Consider the following 27224-nt stretch of genomic DNA (forward strand, 5'->3'; position numbering starts at 1 on the left):
AAATGTGGTCATTCAACTACTTCTTGAATTTTTCTAGATTCAAGAAATAAACCGGATCAAGTACAATAGCCATTATATTATGCAGATTTGTTGTACAGAAGAGTCTAATCTTTAGTGTAACACATCCTAATTAATACTCAGTGTTTAAAAATGTGTCTGCTTTTTAGGGATGAGAAAGTATGACTCGTGGTCTTGCTCACCATGCAGAAATTTGAAGATTCATGAGTTATGGTTGAGTGACAATTTGGCTGCCTAGAAATTTCAAACAGTGATGCTTTCTTTAGGTAAATTCCCCCAGCCCAGAGTCTGTTAGTCAGTTTGTAGCTTCAGAAACTTGATTTCACCATTGCTTTAGAGTAGATTAAATGCTAGTTAACTAAGCTCACAAGAGCTAATTTATGAGTTTAGAATGACAACTTATTGTTTCAAAATGAAGAGCTTTAACTGCAAACTGCGTAGAAGATTCTTGTTTTAGCCTCATCAGCGATTTGTCCATAGACAGTGTGAGATGGACTTGGCCGATATTTGTCTCACAGACTCCTATTGTTATTACTAAAGACTGTTAGAATTTTCTTCTCTCTCTTGAGAGAACGGCTCAAAGGTCAGCAAGATCATTATGAATTGATGTTATGTGTTGCCTTCATAGCTTCATTTTCAGAGTACAATCTTATATTCAAATTCTTAGGATGGAAGAGTTTGAAGATTATCACTGCAGCCCTCAGATATTCTCTACATACTCTATTACTGCAACTGATTTTATTTTCCCTAAAATCTAAGACACTATCCAGAGCAGACATCGCTACTTTCAGATGATAACATTAATGAACATGAAACTCAATATATGTCAGCCATTATTTATTTTAAAAATAAGAATTTCCTTTGTAAAAATAAATGTATAGGGATGTTGTAAAATGTTTTTAATTTTTTTGCTTGTATTTTTAATAAGTTATGCTTTTTAAAAGCACATTTATCTCCACTGTGTTTTCATTTTGTAATTTTAAGAATTACCTTAGAGTTGTTTCTGAATGATTACTTGAGCATAATTTTACAGTAAAAGATATAATTGAGTACAATTTTGCTACTTGTTCAGCATCAGGTGATAGTCTCTTCTGGATAGCTCTACCCTGGTACCAACCATGTCCCAACTTTATAAGGCAGTTGGGAATACAACTAACAATAGTTTAATGGACTTCGCTTACGGTGAATAAATTAACCAAAAGAGGGATTTTAACTCATCCTTTGAGGCCCATCTCAGATATCTCTTCCCCTATGAGAGCCATCCTGACTTTCTGAGAACATCCCGGCTGTATTCTGTTCTGCTCTCACTTGGATCGCAGCTTTGACCACACCAATTGCCTGTGCTTTTTCAACTCCAGCAACTTCAGTTTTGTCCTGTACCTTGATTTGGGCAGATGCTTACTAAATTTTGAATAATTAAATGTATGAATAGCACACATTTTTATTAGTATATGTACTAATGGAAAATGAAATGGAAACATTTTGAGGAAGGTGATCTCATTCTCATACTTGGGAGTGTGCATTAATTTGTGATTCTAAAAATGAGTGGATCAATGAGTTTGAAAGGTCTTAAGAACAGGTGATAATCAAGCTTAGTTGGTTCCTAATAAGGACAGAAATTTGTATTTGAAAATGTTTTTCAAAATAAAAACAGTTGGCAAGAAAATTAAAATAAATATTCACTTTTTTTTTTGCAGTTAATAATGCTCCTTTCTCTCGTTCCCAGTTCTGGTTATAAACATCAAAGCCTTTAGAAATGCTTTACTATTTCTTTATTAAGGATAATTTTGTAACTAAATTCAGAAAGTACTGTTCGTGCTTCCAATTTAACATTAAAATATTATGTATCTACTGCTGTCACATGATTAGAACATAATCTAATGAATTTCAGGTAATGGTGTAGCAGTCTTTAAAAGAATGATCCTTCAGTTGACAGTCATACAAAAGTTTAATACATATATATCACTTAAAATGAACAAATTATAAAATTTATTATAAAAAACTTTCCTATGAAATAAAAATCTACGTAACAGTTTTGTATAAGCATCCTACATCTTTCATGGGCTCTGGGGTGCCTGAATATTTGGCTTATATTAGCACAAAGTAATAAGTAGGCTGGTAACAAAAAGCATAATTTACTAAACAATCAGGTTAATTTTCTCTTTCTTTGCTAATGTCTGTGATTCTTCTAAATTAGAGAAATATAACCCAGGACTGCATGATAAGACAACTAATCACACAAAAGACATTAATGAATACCCATTCGAATAAGGTAATTTATAAAGTCAGCATACTCAGCCAATTAATAAAATTCTCATTATACACAGGTGAACATTCTTAAATCAAAGCAAATTACTTTTGCTCTTTTATAAAGGCACGCTTTGGAATAAGTTTTTAGCTTTATGTTTTTGGCAAAGGTAACATGTTCGTTTTGGCTTTTGTAAGAACATGCATATGCCAAGAACATCCTAATTTAATTTTAAGACAAAATTTATCACATAGTTATTATACAGCTATAATATATTTTCAATACTTATAAAATAAGAGCATACCAATAAAATGCATGCCATGTTAAGTAAAAAGATATTGTACCTCCTAAATGTTACAATGTTTTAAATGTCTACCATGTGAAGTGTACAACAATCTGGGTGAAGGATATATTGAATAACATTTTTTTAGCTTCCCAGATATTCATTAATAAAACTGCACTTATTGTAGAGGCACCAAATCTCAGACTTGAAATATCATTGGCCACACAGTTATATTTTGAGGGTTGCCTATGCAAACAAAAATTCTTAGTGACTTGAAATGCATAATAATTTTGTGACAGTATGATCGCAATATAAGAATCCCCCCCATGCCATTAGTTAACCCCAAGCATATTATATTTAGCTTGATTCACTATAAATACCGTTATAACACCTGTGGTTTCCCTCATTAAGAACTGAATAGTGGGGGTCAGGGGTTGAAAGGGCAGCATATGCACTATGAAAGGACGAGTTAACATCGCCTATTATATTGGTGCACTGGTGAATCTCATTTCTATTCATCAGATGATTAGTTCAATCAATATTTATTCCTCTATGCTTCCTTTGTCTTGTGCTACAAAGGAGACATCCTTCAAATTCGTGGCATAAGCCTTGTTATCTATGAATTTGTTGCTTAATTTGAGAGGGAATATTTTATTTATTTGGCAGTCCTGAATTCTTTGATTCCCTTTCCCTCTAATTATCATTAGGTAATATAATAGAGTTTTGTGTGGATTATTTATAAATAGATGCTATTAACAGTCCTTTTCTGGGTGACTCAAGTACCATGTGTGTTCATATCTTCCCTTTGAATGCTCTGGAAAGTTGCTTCTGTTTCTCTAAATATGTCGAAGTTTTGAAGTGTGGATTGTGAAAGCAAAGATAAGAATGATTTTCTCAAATATTCATTGAGTGGGAGGCTACAGGCATATACATATACAATTGCGTATCAGTGTGTATCAACAGACGCCTCCAAAGACTGCTATTATCTGCTAAGGATTCTGTTAAGTCAGACATTCTATTCAAAGTAATATAAATATTTGTAAGAAGCTGTAATTGGAAGACGATTACAAAATTACAGGAATAATACTTTTTTGTGTAGGGTGCTCGTGTTACCAAAGGTCATCACTGATTATGTCACAAAGGATACATTTCATTTCTCTGCTTAATTTCTATCATTTAGATGGGAATAGACAGACTATCAGAACTGATTCTAGAATAAAAAATCATATTAATTACTAAATAATATGTAATAATCTTCTAATATCTACTTTTCTATATATTTCAGCATCAAAATAAAATGTTTTGTTAATGCCAATTAAACTAATGCCAATGTAGTTAGAGATCATTATCATTTTTTTGTCTGCTGTGGAATAAACACGGAAGTGATTTAAGCTTTAAGAAATTCTTAATATTACCAGAATGATTAATATATATAAATATATGTCATCTCAATCCATAGTAGCTTTTGCAGTCATTACATCTGTTCTCATGAACTTTTGATTTGCTCCAATTAGTTTAGGACTTGACAGTCTTCACTTTGGCATTAATTTTCTTATTTGCTAATATGTTGATCTGGAAAATTTGGAGTTCACCAGTGAACAGTAGCACTGTTGTTATTGTTTATAATTTTCAACCTCACTTTATATTTGGATTTGCAGAATCCCAGCAGACCTATCTATATAGTTTTTAAAACAATAATTTATCAGAGACATTTTGAACTCTGTTTAAATGAAAGGTTTTAATATGTAGTTTAATTTAGAGGTATATGTATTATTCAATGTGGTGAAAAAAATCTAGTTACTATGCTGTGTTCAGATTTCTATTGCTTAGAACTATGGTGGTGAGAAGCATTAAAACTATATAGGCCATTTAATATTCCTAAAAGATGTATACAAGTTTGTTAAATATGAAGTCATTGTCCAAAAAGCATTTTCATCTTTTTATGTAGAAAAACCTCCGTGTTAAGTACTTTTAAAATCCTGGGGACAATTGTGTATATGTTACTTCAGAAAAAAAGTAGTTATTTTTCACAAAATTTGAATGTCATTTTCATGAAGACCAACCTTGAAACTTCGTATTTTCTTGATGCTATAAAGTTATTTTTTTCCCTATAAAATTAAGCTACATGACTGGGAAGCATTTAAATTTAAGATATATTATATGCAAATAGACACTTAAAGAGTTGCTTTTAAGGCTGTTAATAGTTGAATATTTAACTAACTGCTACCACAATAAATATTGACATACCTATTTGGTTAAGAGTATAAAATAATGTGTTAATTATGCTAAAGATAAACTACCACATAAACCACTTTAATAATGTTACAGGAAGGATTGCTTAATGAGAAAAGCTGTACTGTTGCTGATGGGTAACCCACGGACCTCTAAGTCTTTAGTGAATGCTAACAAAAGCGTTTTAATCTTGTATCCCTCATGTTTGTGAATCTGCCGCTCAAAATTTCTTCCTTTACATTTCCATCCTGGTTGACCATTTCCTGATTATCTGAAAATACAGAAAAGGAAAAAAAAAAAAAAAACTTGGTGGTTCTAATGCCTATCCCAGAAGCTGAGTTTGTGAAGCACTTTCAGGTTCCAATACTTGCTCCAAATTCACCCAGGGTGTTGGGGGAGGGAGGAGGCAAGCCTCACTAAATGCATCCGCCTAAGAAAATATTTTGTTTTTCTGGCTATATAATGTTTCAACAGTACTTGAAAACACAGCTCTAGGATTTTTCTTCAAACTACTTGAATTATTAATTTTCTTGGAATAATGACAGATTACTGATGACTACGTAATGAGCAATTACTAATGGTCTAGTGACAGAGATTCACTTCCAGCAATGCTTTGTAACTGTGAGAATTGGGAAGTTGGTTTGATGTATTTCACTGAAACTTGTAGGAGCACTGAGAGCAAGAATTTGCATGGGAAATCCAAGGCCCCCACCAGCAGCACTCTCAGACCTTATACTTCCGAGAGGTTACTATACCTCTGAGAGTAAGCTGTCTTTTTCCTGAAGTTCAAGAAGTTAATAAAAATTAACCACTGGCGAATAACAGATCAAAACTGGACATTAGAAAAGCCAAGCCTCATCCTTGTTGACAGCAAGCATGAAACCGGATTTCTAATCCGCACAAGCGACAATCACCTATTGATTGCAACGACATCTGTGCTCCTGTTTTTGGAAGCAGGGTTTTCTGCGGAGGCAGGACTGAAAAACCCAACCGTGCTGGTGCCGCAATCAACAGCTGACAGGTCTTTCAAGAAAGAGTCTTGAAATCAACACCTCGGCTCTCTCACTTCTCACCTATGGGTGGACTCAATTAAGTCCTCCCTTTTGCGTTCCAGAGTTAGTCCTTTCCGACGTGCAGTCCCGGAAAGAAGCCTCTCTAGACCTCATGTGACACCCTCTCGCAGACAAAGGGTAAATACTGTCCTAGCCACCAAGCACAACCTCCTGTGTCCTCCCCAGGCCAAAGAAAGCCACCAAGCTGTGACTCAGTTTGGCCGTGGGCCACGGTGAGGACCTCAAAGCTCAGAGCCCTGAACCCCTTTCTTACCAGAGAGCAGATGGAGATGGAGTGGGGGTGGGTAAGGGTTTGCTGGATTGGCCCGGGAGAGAGACCTCTGCATCCTAGCGCACATTTGCTTGGGGCAAGGAGTCCTTGTGACTCAGGACAGTAGCCAGTTGCGAACTGTGGGGCCAAGGCAGGGACCGAATCCCCCGGGGGAGGGGGAGCGTGTGTGTGGGTGGGGGTGGGGGGCGCTTGTGTGGAGGGAAGAGAAAAGGAGTAAAGCCAAGTTGAAAAACTGTCCCTTTCCCCAGCATAGGCTGCTCAGTAGCCCTTCACCAGGGAAAGCTGATTCCCTTCCCGTTCTGCTTCTCAACTTCAACCCCAACTCCCACAAGGCATCTGAGTAGCCTGGATCCCTAAGGAACAGCTCCAGAAGAGGCCACTAGGCAAGGTCTGCCGGGAGAAGGGCCGGTGGAGGAGACACGGGAGAGGGTTAGGGAAGAAGAGCGGACCTGGGAGGGAGAGAGAGCCCTGGCTACCTCTCATGCTTACTTTTTCTCCAGCGCCTTACCCCCTTCCCCTGCCTCCGCCTGGAAGTGGTAAGCTGTCCTGGCATCCTGGAGAGGCAGGCGCCCTCTGGGGCGGGGGTGTGAGCCGCAGGACGGTCCCTGGTTTTAACCCTCAAGCTCTGGAGCAACCCAGGAGACCAATGTGAGGGCATCTGGATTGTGGTCTGCAAATTGTTCCTTCAGGCGCAAAGCGATCAAGCTACAACCCACTCGCGCCCCGCGCCACTCTCATTTCTAACCTGGAAAGGAGTAGTGAGTGGCTTTTATGCCGAGGACCTGATGCGGGCGGGGGTGGGGGAGGGCTGAGATGAGGCGGTGCCTAGTTTTGGATCTTCAGAAAGTATGAACTCAACTCACTGTGTGTGAGGGATACTGGAAGGGGAGAAGAAGGGGAAGGACTAATTCGTAGCCCCAGACAGGAACAAGGGAAACTAGAAAGGAAAGTGGAAGGGATGGAAAGGTAGAACAGAGAAAGAAGAGCAAAGACACGAGCGTCTCTCACTAAGTAAAGGTTCTATGCTCGCCCCTTGCGAGAGTGGAGCGCGCGGCCAAACCCTAACGGAGACAATCAGCTGGAGCCAGCGCACTCACACGGGTTCCCCACTCCTAGTGCACCAGTCAGTCCCTCAAGATCGTGCCTCCAGGGCGTCCCTGTCCCTTATTCATAGTCCCCCCTCGCCCCCCCACCCCCACAGCCCATGGACAGCCTCTCCGTGTCCCTCCTCCTCCTTCCCTTTCGGCCACATAGCAGTGTGCAGCCCAGCAGCAGGGACTGTCCTTGGGTCCGGACTCGGGCTCGCCTCTCGCATGGAGAGGGAGAGAGAGAGAGAGAGAGAGAGAGAGAGAGAGAGAGGCAGGCCCTGTGCCTACCGGGGAATGGGAGTTATCTCTGAGAGTCTTAGGGGCAGTGGGAGAGGAACGCAGCCCAATGGAAGGTGAGCAGAGTTTGCACCCATATTCTCCCCAGTGCCACCTGCCTCGATCACCTCTCTCTCAGGGTCAGGGGCCAGGGATGCGGGAAGGCCCTGAAATGGCTTTTTCCAACTTTCTGTTGAGGGATGTGTGACCGGGAGAGAAGCGCCCCCTCCCCACCCCAAATCTGCGGGGTTGCAGGGAAGAGCTGCGCGCAGATCTCCGGGACAGGCAGGCACTCCTCCGGCTTTTCAAGAGAAGAGTGAAGTTGTGGCCAACCGGAAAGTGAGGGAAACGGGGCCTGGGCACAGGGCCCGGGGAAACCCAAAGTCCCCAGCAGTAGTGCGGGAGAGGGTCGCAAAGGCCGCAAACCAGCTGCTTAGGAGGCCCAGAGGGCGGCCTGAGCAGGTGTCTCGCCCCTATCTCCAACGCGCCGCCCCGCAGTCGTCCGTTCGCCCAGGGCTCCCTCGGCCACCGCGGCCTCGGGCGACCAGACTCCTGGCTCCAGGCGCACTCCAGCAGCGGCCTTTTTCTCTGACAAAACAGCCAGAGCCCTCGGTTTCCCTGCCGCGCGTAGCGTGGTCTCCCCTTCGCCTGCAGAACTTTTCTCCGTACTTGTGTGTGTGTGTGTGTGTGTGTGTGGATCGCGCTCGTCCTGGAGCCGCGCGGGGCGAAGCACGGGACCCGGCCAGGACTCAGCGCCCGGGAAAGCGCGCAAAGAAACCGTCTCCGCGTCCGGTCCCGCGACGCTCCCCTCGGCCTCCCACCCACAGGAAGGGACGTGTCTGGCCCCGGGACGGCAGTGGGCCTCCTACCCAGGTCAGTGTGTGTGTGTGTGTGTGTCCCCTCATGTTCGCCCCACCGCCCGCCGGTGCGCCCTGCACGTCCAACAGCTGCCGGCGACCACTGGCTGAAGAGAGCTTCCAGCTGCTTCTGCCCACAAAGCACGCGTCTCCCTCTGCTCTCCATCTATCCCGGACCCGCCGCACTCGCGAGAGACGCGCAAAAGAATAAGAAAAAAGAGAAAAAAAAATGAGGGAGCGCGAGCGAGAGATTCAATGCAACTCAGTCAGGAACTGTGAGGAAGCCGCTAGCATTGCTCCTCTCTCCAAAAAAGCGCCCTCCCGCGTCCCTCCAGAACTCCGAGAGAGGCGGCAACACCTTGTCACAACTTTCTTCGCTCAGGCCATCTGCAGCCCCACCTTGCCAACCAGAACTCGGGCGCGGGGGTCTCTCCAGGCTCTCGCCCCCGGGGCTGCGTGCCGCCCCTCCCCCACCTCCCCGTCGGGCCGGACGCGGCACCCTCGGCGCCCGCGGGCTCGCTTACCTCGCATGGTGTGGCCGCTGTCCCGCTCCGCGTAGTCATGAAGCTGTCGCCAGCCCGATCCCCGGAGAGCCCAGAAATCCCGCTCAGCACGCGTGAAGGATGCGGCGGGCGACGACGAGCCGCTCTGCCCAGGAAACCATCCCTCTAGGCGGACGCCGTGGCCGCTGGGTGCCGTTGGCCGCCGCCGGCGCTAGGTTAACAGTTATGCTGTTGGTGGTGACTGTTGGGATGGTTGTTTGTTTGTTTGTTTTCAGCAAGGGCGAACGAAAATGTCCTGGCTGGCTAGCGCCTGGGTTTTGTTTTGCTTGTGTTTTTCTTTCTCTCCAGTGTGCTTGCTTTTTGAAAATGCCAGCGCCTCCGGCTCAGAAGATTTCTTTTGTGAGCACTTGGACTGAGAAGGAGGAGGAGGAGGAGGAGGAGGAGGAGGAAGGGGAGGAGGAGGAGGAGGAGGAGGAGGAGGAGGAGGAGGAGGAAGGGCAGCAGCAGGAGGAGGAGTTGGTGGTTTTGTTAGTTACAAAGAAGAGGGAGAAGGAGCAAGGCGGGGGAAAAAGGAAACAGAAAGAACAGACAGAAAGGCGGTGTGGATGGCAGAGCATGTGCGTTTTCACATGACATCTGTGCCTGTTAGCAGATCCACGACGTGAATTTTCACTGTTCAGTTACGGAGGGGAAGGGAGCGAGAGAGAAAGAGAGCGGGCCGAGATGGAGAGAGCCAGAGCCCAGAAGGGGCTTATACGGGAGGGCGGGTTTGGCCGGGACTTGCAGGCCCCGCCTCCTGTCAGCGCTGCGGCCAATCCGCGCCCGGCAGCGCTCCGAGAGAGGCTGGGCCGGCCGGGGGCGGGCCGTGTGCGCGCGGAGGTCCGGGGAGGAGGAGGGACGGCCCAGCCGGCGGCGGCGGCGGCGGCGGCGGCGGCTGGGGCTGCAGCTGGGAATCCGAGCCGGTGCCGACCGGGCCGAGCCGAGGAGGCCCGAGCCCCCGAGAGAGGCACGCGGCGCCGCGGGCGGCATCCGTGTCCCCACTGCGGCCGCAGGGACGCGGACGTGCGGTTCGGCCCTTCACGGGGCTTTTTGGAGCCGCGAGGGTCGCCCTGGGTCCCTTGTCCGGTCCCTATCTCTGCCTTGCAACCCGTGCGGGCCGCGCAGAGTTAGTTCTGGGTCTGTATACCGTTGCGCGCTGTGCCGAGTCTTTTTTTTTTTTTTTTTTTTTTTTTGGTCAAGTCCGCGTTTTTGGCAAGGTGTTTCCGCGGGCGGGACGCTTCCGTTTCAGTGGTGGAATAATGCAAAACCACTTCAGTCACTTTGAACGAAAGTGAAAGGCAGTCCCGTGCCAGTTGCTGTACCGGCACCGCTCCGATGCTCCCTGGCCCTCCACGCCATCCAGAGGCTCCCTGCGCCTCAGGAGTAAAACGGACGCAAACACCAAAACAAAACAAAAACACGCCCAGACCTCCGGCTCTCCCGTGTGTGTGTGTGTGTGCGCGCGCTCCTTTGTCCAGGAGGTGGGTTTCGATCAGCATTCGGAGCCAAGACTGCAGGCTGGCAGCCCAAGGGGGCAGGGTGGTCGCAGTGAGCGCCGGCCCACCTCGCTGTTGGTGGTGTGGTGCTCTCTCTGCAAGGTGCAGGTGCAGGGTTCTAGGGGGAGCGCCCTTGATGAGTAGTTGCTCCTGGAAGACGTTCACCTGTGCAGAGGAGATTGGCAATGAATCCAAGATAAAGTGAATTGCATCCCTCTGCTCTGGGCCCGCTTACATGTATTTTGATAAGAATCTAACACATTTAACAAAACTGGTCCTTGGTAAGTTTTTCCCTCTCGGGAGACAAAATAAACACATCCTATAGATGATTACATTTGCTTCCCTCACTGTCGTAGGAATCTTGTTAAATGCTTTGGTTAATTGGCCTCCCTAAAAGACACAGAGGTGAAAAAATTTGCCTCATTTACTCAGTCTCAAGCACTGGAAGATGAACTCATTAGCATACTTGTTGGCAGAGCAGGCCTCATCCTCATTTAGGCACCCAAATAATTTGATTTTTACTGGCATTTATTCATGTAATGTCATGTAACACAAAATACAACGCAGAATTGGAGATTAGTTAATTAGATCACTCTAAGTTGCCCAGTAACCCTCTCCCCTCCCCCAGTTAAATAAAAAATGGGCTACTTGCTGAATCTTCTCCAGTTTTAAATCGGTATAGCCTTGCTGTCTGCCCTTCCACCTGCAAGCCCATGTGTATTTTAGGGAAATTTCAGTATTAAGAGTGGAATTTGATGGAGTCCTTAATTAAGTGAAATGAACAAAAGGAGGAAGTTACTGTTCAGAATAGCTATTCCCTTATAAATACCTTTCTCCTAGATTTGTAATTGACACAGTAGTTAATCTTTTAAGATAATATTTAAGGCTCCCTGGTTTTATCATTTTTAATCAAGTAAAATATATTCATCATAACTACATTAAAGCTGCACTAAGTTATGCCTAATTTAGTTGCTTCATTAAAAATTACTGAATATAAAATAGTCAAGAAACAAACTGTGACTCCATCATTTTAATTTTATGTGCTTCAATCAGACAGGAATATTGAAAATTCCAAAGCCTTTGTAAACATTGCAATTGTTATTGCTGTTGTTACTGTTTTAGATTTCTAATTCCTATTGGAGTGAACAGGATTTTCAAAATTCAAGGATTTTGACTCTTTTAGTGGTCTTATGTTTTAAAACATTTACTGAATTCTGAGGTTCCTTTCTACTGCTATAATATATGTAATCCTTGACAAAGTCAGGGCACCCATGGAAAGTACTTCCCCCATTCTACACAGTTGTAGATGTCCTTTGATTTAAGCATTCAGCAATACATGATTGCATAATTTTGTTAAGAACATACTTATTATTCCCTTCTGGACATTTTTGAAAAAAAAATTGTTACTTAAAAATGTTGTTATTTCATTTTCAAAATTATATATATATAATGTATATGTTTATAGTGATGCAGAAATATATTATTTATCTCAGAGTGGAATAAACCTGATCCTTGGCTATAGTGTAGAGAGCTGGGTCATTTTGGATCTTCCTAAATTTAAAAAATTGAGTCCTTGAGTGTTTCTAATAACATCCACATTTATTTCTACTGAACGGACATAATGAAAGAAGTCAACAAACTATTTATATATAGTCTTATCATTTTATAATTTATCTGCCAGCAAATATCCTTATTCTATGTCGCATACTGTTAATACAAGGTTCTTGGTAACAGGAAGAACTACGGTTTCGTAATTTTCTTTGAATGGTTATAGAACTCTCTGGCTTCCTATAATCCTGAAACTCTGATTTTGGCTCTGGGCCTGACGGATATTTTAAGTTGACAGTTAAATTTTGATTAACTTAAATAGCATATAGCACTGTACTCAGCCACAGGAACTGATATGATTTCACTTGTATCTGCCTGCTTACCTGCTTCCCTCACATGTAAGCTGTAAGGTCATGGAGCATTAGTGATGTGAAATAACCTCAAGGAAGCCAAGCTTTCATATGAGACACCAGGTAGAGTGATTGTGATCATTTCAATCCTAAAACGCTTGAAGTGAAAAAGGAAGTCATGGCCGGCGCTGTGGCTCACTAGGCTAATCCTCTGCCTTGTGGCGCCGGCACACCGGGTTCTAGTCCCGGTCGGGGCGCCGGATTCTGTCCCGGTTGCCCCTCTTCCAGGCCAGCTCTCTGCTGTGGCCAGGGAAGGCAGTGGAGGATGGCCCAAGTCCTTGGGCCCTGCACCCGCATGGGAGGCCAGGAGAAGCACTTGGCTCCTGCCTTTGGATCAGTGCCGGCCGCAGCGTCCATTGGAGGGTGAACCAACAGCAAAAGGAAGACCTGTCTCTCTGTCCACTCTGCCTGTAAAAAATAAAATAAAAATTAAAGAAAAAGGAAGTCATGGTTCATTATATTCTGAAGAGGCTAGTCAATATATGGAGAGTATTTTACACAGTTATGATTCTTGGACATTGGCAACACTGATACAATATTATGATAGAAAGACTGGGTGTATTTAGCCCAGTTTACAGGCTGTGTGATCGTGAAAGTTGAGAAAGAGACATAAAACTACCTTTAAATATTGGAGAAGCTGGAAAAAATAGAAGAACTCTTAACAGTTGAACCTATTAAAACTGGTAAGCGTGAAGTACTGAGCTCCCTGTGGCTGAAGGCATCTAAAAAAAGGTTGAATAAAAGTTTCCAGTAAAGATTCTGTAGTGTAGAGATTAAAAAAAAAATTTGAAAGGCAGAGAGACAGAGACAGAGAGAAAAGAGACAGGGAGAGATCCCCTATCCACTTTTTACTTCCCAAGTGCCCACAATAGCTGGGGCTTGGCTAGGCTGAAGGCAGAAGTCAGGAACTCCTGTTCTCCCATGTGGGTGACTCAGGACTCAGCTGCTTGAGCCCACACCTGCTGCCTCTTAAGGCTCCCATTAGCAGGAAGCTGGAGTTGGAAGGAGGGCCAGAACTTGAACGCAGGAACTCCAATACGGAATATGGGGTGTGGTCCTCCCAAGTAGTGTCATAACCATCAGGTCAAATGCCTGGTCCTAGTATAAAAACTTCTATAACAAGTTGAACATTTCCTAGACATATCTCCGAGACTGTTTGAAACTCTCGGTGTATTCAAATACAGGCAGCTGCTACTGTCCAGAAGTGATCTGCTTCCTGCCAGAGAGTGAGTGCAGGCTCAGTGAGAGCAGGAGCCAGGGTCTCCCTAGGGCTTGGAAAAGCTTCTAGTACTTTATGCCGGAATTGGAATTATTGGTGGAAAAAATTGCTTCCACTCTTTTGTCTACTGGATGTGAACCAAAAATGAGTTAAGAATTAGATAAAATATATTTTTTCTTAGTTTGTAATGAGTAGGAGGAAGAGAGAGAGAGAGAGAGGGAGACTCTAAGTTTTAAATTCTCTTAATTCCAGAAAAAAAATATTGGTTGGGATTTGTTACATAATTGTAAAAGAAAGAAAAACCTAGTTATTTTCATATTTATTACTTTCTTAATTTTATTGCCTGGCAGAGAACCTTCATACTCTTTTTACTTTAAGTTCTGCTTCATTTTAAAGTGTGGATACAGGTTGAAGTTTTCAAATGAAAATGAAAGAACATGTTAAAAATGCTTTATTTAATAAATTGAGACAAGAAAGTGGTAAGGACCAAAACATAAATTAACCCCAATGTGTAAGATGGAGGTTAGTATGGCTAGCTTTAGGAAAAAGACAAAATACAAAAGTATTTTAAAAAGTTTGGAAAGTGAAAAAATGAAATGAAAAGATACATTATTTTGGTGCTAAAATTTTTATGAAGTCATACACTTTTTTTATATAATATGCATTTTCCATGAACATTGTTAAGATCTCTCCTCTACGTGTCAGGAGAGAAAAGAGCTATCATTGATTTGATTAATCACATGTTCTGTCAGCCTATTTGATTTCTGTTTCTTAAAAGAGCCTAAATGTTATACATTATATTACCACTACCCCTCAACGCATTTTTTTTCTTTCTTAGACAAAGCAACAAAAGTCTAGAAAGAACTTCTCTGAGATTGCAGATCTAAAAATGCACTGTCCAGGATACAGCCACTAAAATGTACGTTTTATGGCTATAAGAACATTCCTGCTTTTATTTTTTCAGTGCTGAATTCACAAACTCCGGAATCTTGCCTGGTGAATACAATGAAGAATGAATTCATGGATACTGGAATCCTTAGTCACTGCATAATATTCCATACTCACACTCTGTTCGCTAAATGACGTTAAATAAAGAATGATGAATTTTGACTTTTAAAATAAAAGGATACCATGAAAAATTTATGAAACAATGATGGCCTGATTTCTTCCATCATAGAATTTAGGAAAATACTTTTGTAATAAATATTTCAGACCACGGATGATGTGAGCCTGAATTAAATTTGCACCAGTAAAAATGAAAAAAAAAAAATTGGAGAGATTGCATGCAGGACACACATTGCAGACAGAAACGGTGATGTTTGGTGAATGATTAGAAGGTGGTTCTGAGGTGCGGCGCTTCATCAACACCGGAGCTTCATGAGTCAGAGTCTAGTGGTGTGATTATCTCACTAATAAGCATGAGTACACAAGGAGGAGTAGATTCTAGATCAAATAGTGGGATAGGTTGAGATACATTTATCTTGTTGGTGCATATAAATGAAAAGCACAGCATCAAATGGTTATGTAAAGGTGCAGATTTGGAAATTAGTTAAAAGTGAGAGCAATGATTTATGGCATCTTCAAAAACATCAAGTAGGAGAGAAGTAATATGAAATTTGTCTAAATAAATAAGTTTACAAAATAATAGGACTAAATGTGTATATTCATATTATAGCTTTAATAAGGACAAATTTTTCTAATCAGGAAATCCAGACACCATAAAGAAAATTTTAGATTTTTTTTATACATACAAATTTAAAAGTACACATTTTCAATGGCAGAAGATGCAAAAACAGTCAGTAGGCCAAAGAAATTATTTGTAGCATGTGTGAAAGACAAAAATTTAATAGATTTGTAAACAATGTATACAAATTTATAAAATCACAAGAAGTAGACAAATGAAAAAACCCTCAAAACTGTAGGTTGGTGGGGGATAAAATGGAGATAATTTAGTGGATTCTTTTCTCTTTTACTGTATTATTTTTGCTCCTGGTGAACAGTTCTCCTTCATGTTTATAGCTCTGTCCATGCTGCTAGAAAGTTCTTTCCCAGATCACTTGAGAAAATGTTAAGGTAATTCCTTGCATGTTGATGAAGATATAAATTGATATGCAAGTATAGTCTTTGTTGATGCTTTCAAATTTACCTTTTTTTTTTTTTAAAGATTTATTTATTTAAAGGCAAAATGTCAGAGGGAGAATGAGAAAGGAAGGAAGAGAGGGGCAGAGAGAAGCAGAGAAAGAGAAAGGGAGATATCTTCCATTAGCGGTCCACTCCCTAAATGGCCAACAACAGCTAAGTCTCGGCCATGCCAAAGCCAGGATCCAGGAATTCCATTCAGGTCTCCTACATGGGTGGCAGGGGCCACGGCTCAATAGGCTAATCCTCTGCTTGCGGCACCGGAAACACCGGGTTCTAGTCCCAGTTGGGGCGCCGGATTCTGTCCCAGTTGTTCCTCTTCCAGTCCAGCTCTCTGCTGTGGCCTGGAAGTGCAGTGGAGGATGGCCCAAGTCCTTGGGCCCTGCACCTGCATGGGAGACCAGGAGAAGCACCTGGCTCCTGGCTTCGGATCAGTGCCAGCTGCAGCGGCCACTGGGGGGTGAACCAACGGAAAAGGAAGACCTTTCTCTCTGTCTCTCTCTCTCACTGTCCACTCTGCCTGTCAAAAAAAAAAAAAAAAAAAGTATAGGTCAAATAATAATTATTCCACCACCAAAGCACTTTACTGTGTTCCTATTGCATTTGTAAAATAACCTGTATTCCCTACCTTTCCTTAGAATAAGGTTGAATACATATTGTTCTTGAAACCCTGAATCATTATAAAAAGGGCTCACTTCAATGTCAAATGTGATCTAGTTTAGGTAACATCTAACAGAGTTACCCTAATTCTGCACATCTGCTGGTTTTATGCTGTGTTCTTTGAGGAGTCATCCCTCACCACATCACCTAGCCTTCATTTGCTATTCTTTAAAAGAGCACCTCTGTTTTCTTTATAGTACCTAATGAAATTTATCATGATTTATTTGTTTACTTTCCTATTATTTAGTCAAAGAAATAGATAGTTTGTAATTCGTATACTATTAGTTCTATGATACAGAAACCATTTCTCTCTTGTATTACATTGTCCATGCTTAATATGATGCCCAACATTTTGTACATACATGTGGAAGTTTGTTGAATGAATTGATTACTTGGAATAATTGCTACAATTGAAGTGATACAAAACTACATTTTTTTTTCTTTTTGAAAACCTGTTTCACATATTTAGTAAGATTTTCATATCTCATTGTGGCCACATTTAAAAAATGCATGGGATATTAAGCTTTTATTTTCAAGGCAATTGATACATACAGTGATGATTAAGTGTAAAAGTTCTGGAGTAAAATGAATGAAAACAACAACAAAAAACTTTATTTCTTTTATTTGAAAAATGAGAGGGGTAGGGGAGAGAGAGTGAGAAGAGGAAACAAAGAAAGGAGAAAGAAAAAGAGAAAAAGAAAAAGGAAGGAAGAGAGGAAGGGAGGAAGAGAGGAAGGAGGGAGTCTCCATCAGCTCCTGCACTTCCCAAATGCTTGCAGTGTCTGGGGCTGGGCCTGGCCAAGCCCAAAAACCTGAAACTAGACCAGGTTTTCCACATGAATGCAGGGACTCAACTACTTGAGCCATCACCAGCTGCACCCCAGCGTCTGCATTATCAGGAATCTAGAATTGGGAGCAGAGCCATCCTAACCCAGATACTCTCATGTGGGATGCGGGAATCTTAACTTCTATACCAAATGCGCAACTGATGAAAACTTCTTTTTTCCAGATCTGTTATTTTCAATGTAACTTCCTACTGGCTACTTAACCTATTTTGGATGGTATGCTGTGTTCCTTTCAAATTCATGTGTTGAAGCCATAATTCCCAGTATGACGCTATTAAGAGATGTAGCCTTTGGTAGATAATTAGGTTTAGAAGAAGTCACAATGATGGAGCCCTTTTGATGGGATCAATGTACTTACATAAATATGAAGACATGCCAGAGTGTCCCCTTCATCGTGTGAAGATGCAGTAATTAGATGGGTATGTGCAAGCTAGGGAAAGGGCATTTATGAAACTCCAATTCCTCCAGCACCTTGATCTTGGATTTCTCCAACTTTCAGAAGTATGAGAAATAAATGTCTGTCATTTAAGCCACTCATTCAATGGTATTTTGTTATAGCATTGATCAAATTAAGATACTGCCTGAAACTCTCTCTCTCTCTCTCTCTCTCTCTGTGTGTGTATGTGTGTGTGTGTATTTACATCCCTATGTAATACCAGTATAACAATCTAATCCTCAGAACATCACATCATGGTCAAGCTAGCATCATCAACTATTGATCATTTTTATTATTTGCTTGGGAAAAATCTGTTTCATAAATTAGGAATAACAGATTTGTAGATTAGATTCAGGTCAATCAGACTTGGCATGTCCATTATACTCTAAGAAATAAATTATAAATAAGAAATTCTTATACTTCTAAGAAATAAATGAATGTGAATAATATAAAAAACTAATTTAATATGAGGGAGCTTCAAAAATTCATGGAAAATGCATATTATCTTTTAACTCATTTTTTTTCCATGAACCTTTGGAACCCTCTTGTAATCACCACATTAATAGCAGTTTTCAATTTGATTTTTCCCAATTGCTTTATGATTTCCTTTTCTTCTTATTTTGAATTAGTCAGTTTTGGATTACTATTTTTTTCTTTTGCTGTCATCCTGATTTACTCTTTTTCAATATAGTTTTAGTACTTCACATAGAAATGAAACATGCTTCTCCTCTACCCCAGCTACCTGAGTGCCTTTAGTGTTATCGTTATTATACTTTCTGAAAAAGATCTATTTATTTATTTGAAAGGCAGAGTTACAGAGAGGCAGAGAGAGAGAGAGAGAGAGAGAGATCTTCCATCTGATGGCTCACTCCCCGATGGCTGCAAAAGCCAGAGCTGGGCCAGTCAGAAGCTGGGAGCCAGGAACTTCTTCCAGGTCTCCCACGTGGGTGCAGGGACCTAAGCACTTGGGCTATCTTCCACTGTTTTCCCAAGCACATCTGCAGGGATCAGTGCCCATATGGGATGTCAGCACTGCAGGTGGTGGCTTTACCCACTAAGCCACATGCATTTTGAAAAACTCTATCAGAAATATATTTAAAATCTTTCAAAGCCTCTGTTTCTTTAACATTCATGTACTTTTATTTCATAATGCAAGTGTTGTTTGTAATACAATTTTGACTCTTCATGTGTTTTAACCTCAAGGTATCATTACTTTTGATATTATTAGTTTTATATTGTCAGTATTGTTTCAAATTTGCTCCAATTTAGGTATATAATTTTCCCATTTGTCTTTGGAATATTTTTCTTCTGTTGAAAGGATTACCTTTAACAGTTTCACAGCACTTTTATGTAGGATGTTGTTGATGAATGTGCTTCATGTTTGATGGTCTAAGGTGTCTATGTTGCCATTTCTTTTTAAGATATTTATTTATTTGAGAGGTAGAGTTACAGACAGAGAGAGAGGTTCTTCCATCCACTGGTTCACTCCCCAAATGGCTGCAATGGCTGGAGCTGGGTCAGTCCCAAGCCAGGAGCCAGGAGCTTCTTCTGGGTCTCCCACATAGCTGCAGGGGCCCAAGCACTTAGGTAATCTGCTGCAGCTTTCCTAGGCTGTATCAGAGAGCTGGCTTGGAAGGGGAGCTGCTGAGACATGAACTGATGCCCATAGGGGATGTCAGCACTGCAGGCAGAGGCTTAGCTCACTATGCCACTGTTAGCCCCATTGCTTTGCTTTTAAAAGATGATTTTACTGCTTGCAGATTTTCTGATTCACATATTACTCATGTCATGCTATTGTTTTCTGTCTTACATCTTTTCTGCTGAAGAGTCAGTTATTAGTCTTATGTTTGTCCCTTTGAAAACAATGTATCCTTCATGATTGTCTTTTGTGGTGTTTTTCTTTGTCTTTGGTTTTGAGTTGTTCTACTGTGATGTGTGTGTTTAGGTGTAGTTTTCTTTTTTAATTGCCTTGTATTGAGTTTGGAGCACCTATTGAGTCTCTAGTTCGATGTCTTTCAACAACTGGCATGTTGTTGACATTTAAATGTATCTTTTGTCCCATTTTCTCTGTCTGTTTGCAATCTGGAGGGAGATGGTACTTATGTTAGGGTCCTTCAGCATGTTTCATATGTGCCTTTCTCTCTTACATGTAGTTTATATCAGGATGTTTTATAGTTACCTAACTTTCATTTAGCTGATTCTTTCCTCACCTATATTGAGGTTTCCACTTTTTGTTAAAGGTATCTATTGAAGTTTTTATTTCAGTTAATTGTATTTTTAGTTCTAGAATTTGGTTCTGTTATTTAGATTCCAGTTAACTGATAATACTTTCACATGTTTTCATGGACACATTAGTACAAACTAACTTCAAAGTCCTTGTCTGGCAGTTCTAGTATCTGAGTCGTTTATTCATTTTAGGTGTAATCTATTTATTCTCTAGAATTTTCAAATTGAAATTGTGAATACAGTTTGCAAAAATTAAAAAAAAACCTCTGGATGATATAAATGCTACCTTTTGTGGTGGTTGTCTTAGTCCATTTTGTGTCTATTCTATAAAAGAATACCTGATGCTGGGTGACATGTAAGGAAAAGAGGCTTATTTGATTCATAATTATGATAGTTGGTAATTTGGCTACATCACAATATGACAGAGAATTGGAAAGAGAAGCAGTCATGTGAAGAAGGGACAGTGTGTGAACAAGGAAATAAGAGAGTAGGGTGGGATCAGCCTTTTTATTTTATTTTCTTCTTTTTATAACAAGTTGTTCTTGTGGTAACTAACCTGGTCCTGTGGTAACTATATTAATCCTTTCTGATGATGCTGTCCCATAAGCTAACATTCTGGTAAAGACCCACCACCTCTGGTCCAGATGAAGAAAACAGGAATGGAGACAATTTTGAAGATTTTAATTAAAGTTAGAAGTGGAAGGGCATACACACAAACCAAGTTTGACCCAGGTGCATTTTCCATGGTTTAAAGAATCAACTGTGTTTTTCTAATTTCCAAACATCAAAATAGTTATTGATTTATTGCAATATATTTATAATATCATTAAAGTGCTACTTTCTTTTCAACTAATTTGGCAAAATTAGGTAGTTTATTATCCTCAAAGTTTATTTTCATATATTCTCTTGTTCAAAGTAGATGGGAATCTGCATTTTCTCTTGAGAGCTCATGACCTTATAGTATCTTGTCATTGCAACTTACTACTACATTTCATTCTTTGACATAAAGGATATACAACTAAGTGCAGCTACTTTGGATACCAAGATTATAACCACCATATCCTTTTCTTAGAATGAATCCACATATATGCTGTGAGATTGCCTTATGAATGCTTGGCATACATGAGTCCTGACAGCATTTTGATAAATGATGCGCACACATAATTTGAAAATTTAAAATGCATTGGCAGAGATCAGGATACGTTTGTGTTAATGAACTCATGATTTCCTGGATCAAAGCACATAAGAGAGCCCTAATTCTCATAGATAAGGAAGGCTGTAGAATCTATTTAGTGAATGAAAATAGGGGTTGATGCGAGATGAGCTCTTTAAACAAGGACAGAGTACTTTATCAATTTAAACCAATTTTCAAGTAGCCCATTTTCATCTCTTGAGGAATACTGGGAGTAAAAGGATGAAATCAACTTGCTTTTTAAAACTAAGCAAGTCTATCTGAACTGTCTAGTGAGATGCATACAATATCAGTCAGTAGGGACAAAAATGAGGGGGAAAGTTTTATTTGAATGTAAATTCTGTCAACTCAATGAGCAATATTCAGGGAGGGAGGGAGGAAGGGAAGGAGAGAGAGAGGCAGAGAGAGAGACAGAGACAGAGAGAGAGAAGAAGAAGAAGAAGAGGAGGAGGCGGAGGAGGAACAAGAACCTCAGTTTTTCTGAAAGTATTAACTTCTGTGGGCCATTAGTCTCAAAGGGTTATATAATCACAGATGAAGCTGCAAAGAATGGCTTTGAAAATAATTTATCATGTCATACTTTAACACACGTGCAAGTGTGTCCTCAGAGAAGGAGAGTGAGGTTATTTCACGTATTTGAACTTGAGGGTAAGGTGACAAAAGAGTTGAGATTTGCTGAGATCACTTGTATTGTCCACTTTGTTTCTGGCAGGATATAAGTGAAATTGCTAAGTGGAGGAATTTGGGGTGAGAAAAAAGCTTATGGCTTATGTTCTCTGCCCCACTCCAAGGGATAGGAGAGAAGGGAAGCAGTTGCATTCACTTCCTGTCCTCACAGATTTGGAAATGAAACAACAGTGTGCAACAGAGGGAGCAGTGATGGTGGCAGGATCCGGTTTAGCAAACACTTTAAATCTAACAGTTTAGACAGAGCCAGAAAACTTGACCCCTCACAAGTGATGGCAAAAAAATGGAGCAGCACCTTTCTACACTGGGGGTGCCAATTGGAGATCATCAAATCAACATTTTAACTTTAATCTCAATGAGATCAAAATTAAATATAATGAACCATACTCTTTAACCTTAATAGCTATTTTTGTTTTTATTAAAATAGAGCATTTATGAACGAGGAGCTATGAGAAAAGTGCAGTTAAACTATTACTATTTTCTTTTTTTTTTGACAGGCAGAGTGGACAGTGAGAGAGAGAGAGACAGAGAGAAAGGTCTTCCTTTGCCATTGGTTCACACTCCAATGGCCGCGGCGGCCGGCACACTGTGGCCGGCGCACTGCCTGATCCGATGGCAGCAGCCAGGTACTTATCCTGGTCTCCCATGGGGTGCAGGGCCCAAGCACTTGGGCCATCCTCCACTGCACTCCCTGGCCACAGCAGAGAGCTGGCCTGGAAGAGGGGCAACCGGGACAGAATCCGGCGCCCCGACCAGGACTAGAACCCGGTGTGCCGGCGCCGCAAGGCAGAGGATTAGCCTAGTGAGCCGCGGCACCAACCTGAACTATTACTATTTTTAAAGATTTTTAAAATTTTATTTGAAAGGCATAGTTACAGAGACGGAAGGAGAGGCAGAGAGAGATTCACTTCTCAAATGGCCAAGAAGCCAGGACTGGGTGAGATCGAAGCCAGAAGCCAAGAGCTTCTTCTGGGTCTTCCACATGGGTTCAGGGGCCCAAGCACTTGGGCCATCCTCTGCTGCTTTCTCAGGCACATTAGCAAGGAGTTGGACTGAAGTGGAGCAGCCATGTCTTGAACTGGCACCTATATGAGCTGCTGACATTGCAGGTGGCAGCTTTACCTGCTACGCCAAAATGCTGGCCCCAAAACTACTAATTTTTGAAGTTGTCTTTAAGCAAAGTATTGTATTACAATAGTCTTATATTTCTCTTTTTTGAAAGAGTTATTTTATTTATTTGAAATACAGAGTTACAGAGAGAGGTAGAGACAGAGAGAGAAATTTTCCATCCGCTGGTTCACTCCCCAGATGGCCGCAACAGCTGGAGCTGCGCCAATCCAAAGCCAGGAGACAGGAGCTTCTTCCAGGTGTCCCGCCTGTGTGCAGGGGCCCAGAGACTTGGGCCATTTTCTACTGCTTTCCCAGGCCATAGCTGAGAGCTGGATGGGAAGAGGAGCAACTGGGACTAGAACCGGCACCCATATGAGATGCCGGCACTTCAGCCCAGGGCTTTAACCCGCTGTGCCACAGCACCGGCCCCGTCTTATGTTTCTCATGTTATATCTGTCCATGGAATCGGTTCTTTTTCCAAGCTTATTCATGTTTCATTTAAATGTTGGGATAACTTGGTCTTTGGCAACTTGGCCGCATATTTGTCTTTTTATCTGGAATGGCTACCTCTTTTAGGCAATAATAGATCCTTATATAGCTCTCTCAGAAAGCTCTACAATCACAACAACAACAACAAAAGAAATAAAAGAAAAGAAAAAGAATTTCCTAAAGGACTAAAGAACTTGTAATGACAAAAGTACAGTCAATGGAAATAATAAGATGCCTAAGCAGATTTTGATCCTGTGGATGGTGAAGCGAAACGTTGGCCAACTCAGTATGTGTGCAGGGCTCCTGGGCTTGAGATAAAATTGCAGAGGCTCTAGTTGAGGAATCTCAAGAGAGAGAAGAATCACTTTGAAAAGGCAAGTTTTATAAAGCCATTAGTATATTTACAGAAGAGGTTTTCTTTCATTTAAAAATTCAATGAATATGAATTTTAGTAAAATTGGCCATATTAATCTCCAGTACATTTCAACACACATCCAAAACTTGAGTAAATTTTATTACTGCAAATAATCAGGAGCCATTATATGTTTATTTAAACATAAATCTTTCTATAACATATTCTAGGTGTATCTGTCTGAAGAACCATTCTTTTAGATGAAAAATTTATGTAGAAAATTTTTAAGAGCTTTTACAAATGAGGAAGAACACACAAGCCCAAAATGAAGAACAAAACATAAAACTATAATTCATTGATAAGATGATTTTGTGACTCACATAGCAATTTTAGGTTTATAGAAAAATTAAACAGACAGTAGACAGAGCTCCTATATCTCTCTTCCGTCTGCCTTCCCAATACTTTCCCCCTATTAATGCCATCTTGCATTAGTGTGGTAATTTTCTTTTTTTTTTTTTTTTTTTTTTTTTTTTTTTTACAATTAACTGATGTTGAGACATTATTATCTAAAGTTCATATTGACATTAGGGTACAGGCTGGTGCCGTGGCTCACTAGGCTAATCCTCCACCTTGCGGCGCCAGCACACCAGGTTCTAGTCCCGGTTGGGGCGCCGGATTCTGTCCCGGTTGCCCCTCTTCCAGGCCAGCTCTCTGCTGTGGCCAGGGAGTGCAGTGGAGGATGGCTCAAGTCCTTGGGCCCTGCACCCCATGGGAGACCAGGATAAGTACCTGGCTCCTGCCTTTGGATCAGCGCAGCGCGCCGGCCGCAGCGCGCCGGCCATGGTGGCCATTGGAGGGTAAACCAACGGAAAGGAAGACCTTTCTCTCTGTCTCTCTCTCTCACTGTCCACTCTGCCTGTAAAAAAAAAAAAAAAAGACATTAGGGTTCATTCAATGCTGCATAGTCCTTTTTTTTTTTTTTTTTTTTTTTTTTTGACAGGCAGAGTGGACAGTGAGAGAGAGAGAGACAGAGAAAAAGGCCTTTTCCGGCCGGCGCACCGCGCTGATCCAAAGCCAGCAGCCAGGCGCTTATCCTGGTCTCCCATGGGGTGCAGGGCCCAAGCACTTGGGCCATCCTCCACTGCACTCCCGGGCCACAGCAGAGAGCTGGCCTGGAAGAGGGGCAACTGGGACAGAATCCGGCGCCCCGACTGGGACTAGAACCCGGTGTGCTGGTGCCGCAGGTGGAGGATTAGCCTAGTGAGCCGTGGCGCCAGCCATATTCCATGGTTTTTGATTAAAAAAAAAAAAAAAAAGAAAAAACATGGGTCCACCATTATGGCAGCATTCAGTGGTTTCTCTGCCATGTCAATCCTCTCTTCTCTGCCTGTCTACTCCTCTTTCCCCGCAGATCTGTGTTAGCTATTGATCTTTGTACTGTCTTCACTGTTTCTGCCTTTTCTAGAACATCATGGAGTCTTTTAACTTGGCTTCTTTCACTTAGTAATACTCATTTGAATTTCTGCTATCTTTTCATGAGTTGATAACTCATGTCATTTTAGTGTTGAATAATATTCCATTATCTGGATGTACCACAGTTTATTTATCCATCCAGCTACTAAAGGGCATCTTGGTCATTTCCAAGTTTCAGCAACTATAAACATCTATGTGTAGGTTTTTGTATGGACATAAATTTTCAGTTGATTTTGGTAAATACTAAAAAGTGTACAGTTGCTAGGTCCTATAGTGAAAATATGTATGGTTTTGTAAGCAACCTTTTAACTGTCTTCTAAAATGGCTATACCACTAGCAGTTTCACCAACAGTTGCTACACATTCTTGTCAGCATTTGGTGTTGTCAGTGTTTTGGTTTTGGCCATTAAAGTAGGTGTGCAGTAGTTTCCAATTTCTATTTTAATTTGTCATTCTCTGATGTCTTGATGTTTGGCATTTTCTTGTCTGCTTATTTGCTATATATATATATACACACACACACATATTCATTGATCAGGAGTCTGTCAGAGCTTTTGTTCTCAAATCTTACTTTTTATTTACAAATTTCATACAACAATCAGCAGAGAAAGATTGGAAAGGAGAAAACTGTTTTTTCGTGATCATATTTAACCACATAGCTATTGTAATTTTGTGTTCTTTTCCTTTCATCTTTTAATTTTTGTTCAAATGTACAAGCATTTTACCTAATTGCCATTATATGAATACCATCTATGTGCTCCTTTTGTTTAATTTTATATCTTATCAATATTAATATAATTAATTAAAAGTAAATAGATACATTAGAATTTACTTAACCATTTCCCTGTGTTGGGTAGTGGGTTACTCTAATTTGTCATGTGATTTTTTTTTCAGAGCAAAATAAATTTCTAGACTTATTTTGAGTTGAAAAATGTGAATGATACTAGATTTTTTATTGAATTATGCTTGAAATGAAGAAGTATTTTGTAGAAATGCCTACATAGATGTTTTCTTTTCTTTTTTTCAAAGATTGATTTATTTATTTGAAAGCAGAGTTACAGGGAGATGGAGGGAGGGAGGGAGGAAGGAATGAGGGAGGGGGAGAGAGAGAGAGAAACAGAGGGAAAGAGAGAGAGAGAAATTCCATCTACTCATTTGCTCCTCAAACAACTGGCCACAATGGCCAGGACTGGGCAAAAACCAGGCCCCTGAAACTCCATCTGGGCCTCTCACATGGGTGGCAGGGACCCTGCTCCTTTTTTCAGGCTTGTTAACAGGGAGCTAGATCAGAAATGGAGCAGCCAGGACTTGAACAGGCACCCATATGGGATGCCATTGTTGTAGATAGTGGCTTAACCCACTGTGACCCAACACCAGGTGCAATAGAAGACATATTCTAATGAAATTGCTTTTTCTTATAAAACTAGAGACATAGGCTCTCTTGATATCAATGGGAGGTTATAGGTAGATTAATATGGATCTTTTTTTTTTTTTTAATTTTTTTGACAGGCAGAGTAGACAGTGAGAGAGAGAGACAGAGAGAAAGGTCTTCCCTTGCCGTTGGTTCACCCTCCAGTGGCCGCCACGGTCGGCGTGCTGTGGCCGGCGCACCGCGCTGATCCGATGGCAGGAGCCAGGTACTTCTTCTGGTCTCCCATGGGGTGCAGGACCCAGGTACTCAGGCCATCCTCCACTGCACTCCCGGGCCACAGCAGAGAGCTGGCCTGGAAGAGGGGCAACCGGGACTGAATCCGGCGCCCCGACCGGGTCTAGAACCCGGTGTGCCGGCGCCGCTAGGCGGAGGATTAGCCTAGTGAGCCGCGGCGCCGGCCCTGGATTGTTTTAATATGTAATGAAATGCTGACAAGGTCTTGCCCTGGTGGAGCCTATGACATATGGTATTTCATTTGATAGTTGAGTAAAGCTCTGAGGGTAGAAATGGGCCTTCTAGGGGTGCAACCCTGCCTATCACAGAGGCTCCACCGCCAGCCATTGTTTTGAGGAATTTCTCAGTGGTGGCACAGGTTTGAAATTTGAAGTTTTAATATGTTCTCT

The 27224-nt window shown here is 41.5% G+C and overlaps 1 protein-coding gene across 1 annotated transcript in view; it reads right to left on the reverse strand.

Annotated features, from left to right (window-relative positions):
- The window catches only part of RORB (RAR related orphan receptor B), a 234269-nt gene extending 224683 nt beyond the window's left edge, over positions 1-9586 (reverse strand). The window contains exon 1 of the mRNA XM_017341876.3: positions 8871-9586. Coding sequence (XP_017197365.2) covers positions 8871-8877 — 7 coding nt within the window. The 5' untranslated portion in view covers positions 8878-9586. The remainder of the gene's footprint in view (positions 1-8870) is intronic.
- Positions 9587-27224: the final 17638 nt, after the last annotated feature.

This window comes from Oryctolagus cuniculus, chromosome 1 (assembly GCF_964237555.1).
Source record: "Oryctolagus cuniculus chromosome 1, mOryCun1.1, whole genome shotgun sequence".
NCBI lineage: Eukaryota > Metazoa > Chordata > Mammalia > Lagomorpha > Leporidae > Oryctolagus > Oryctolagus cuniculus.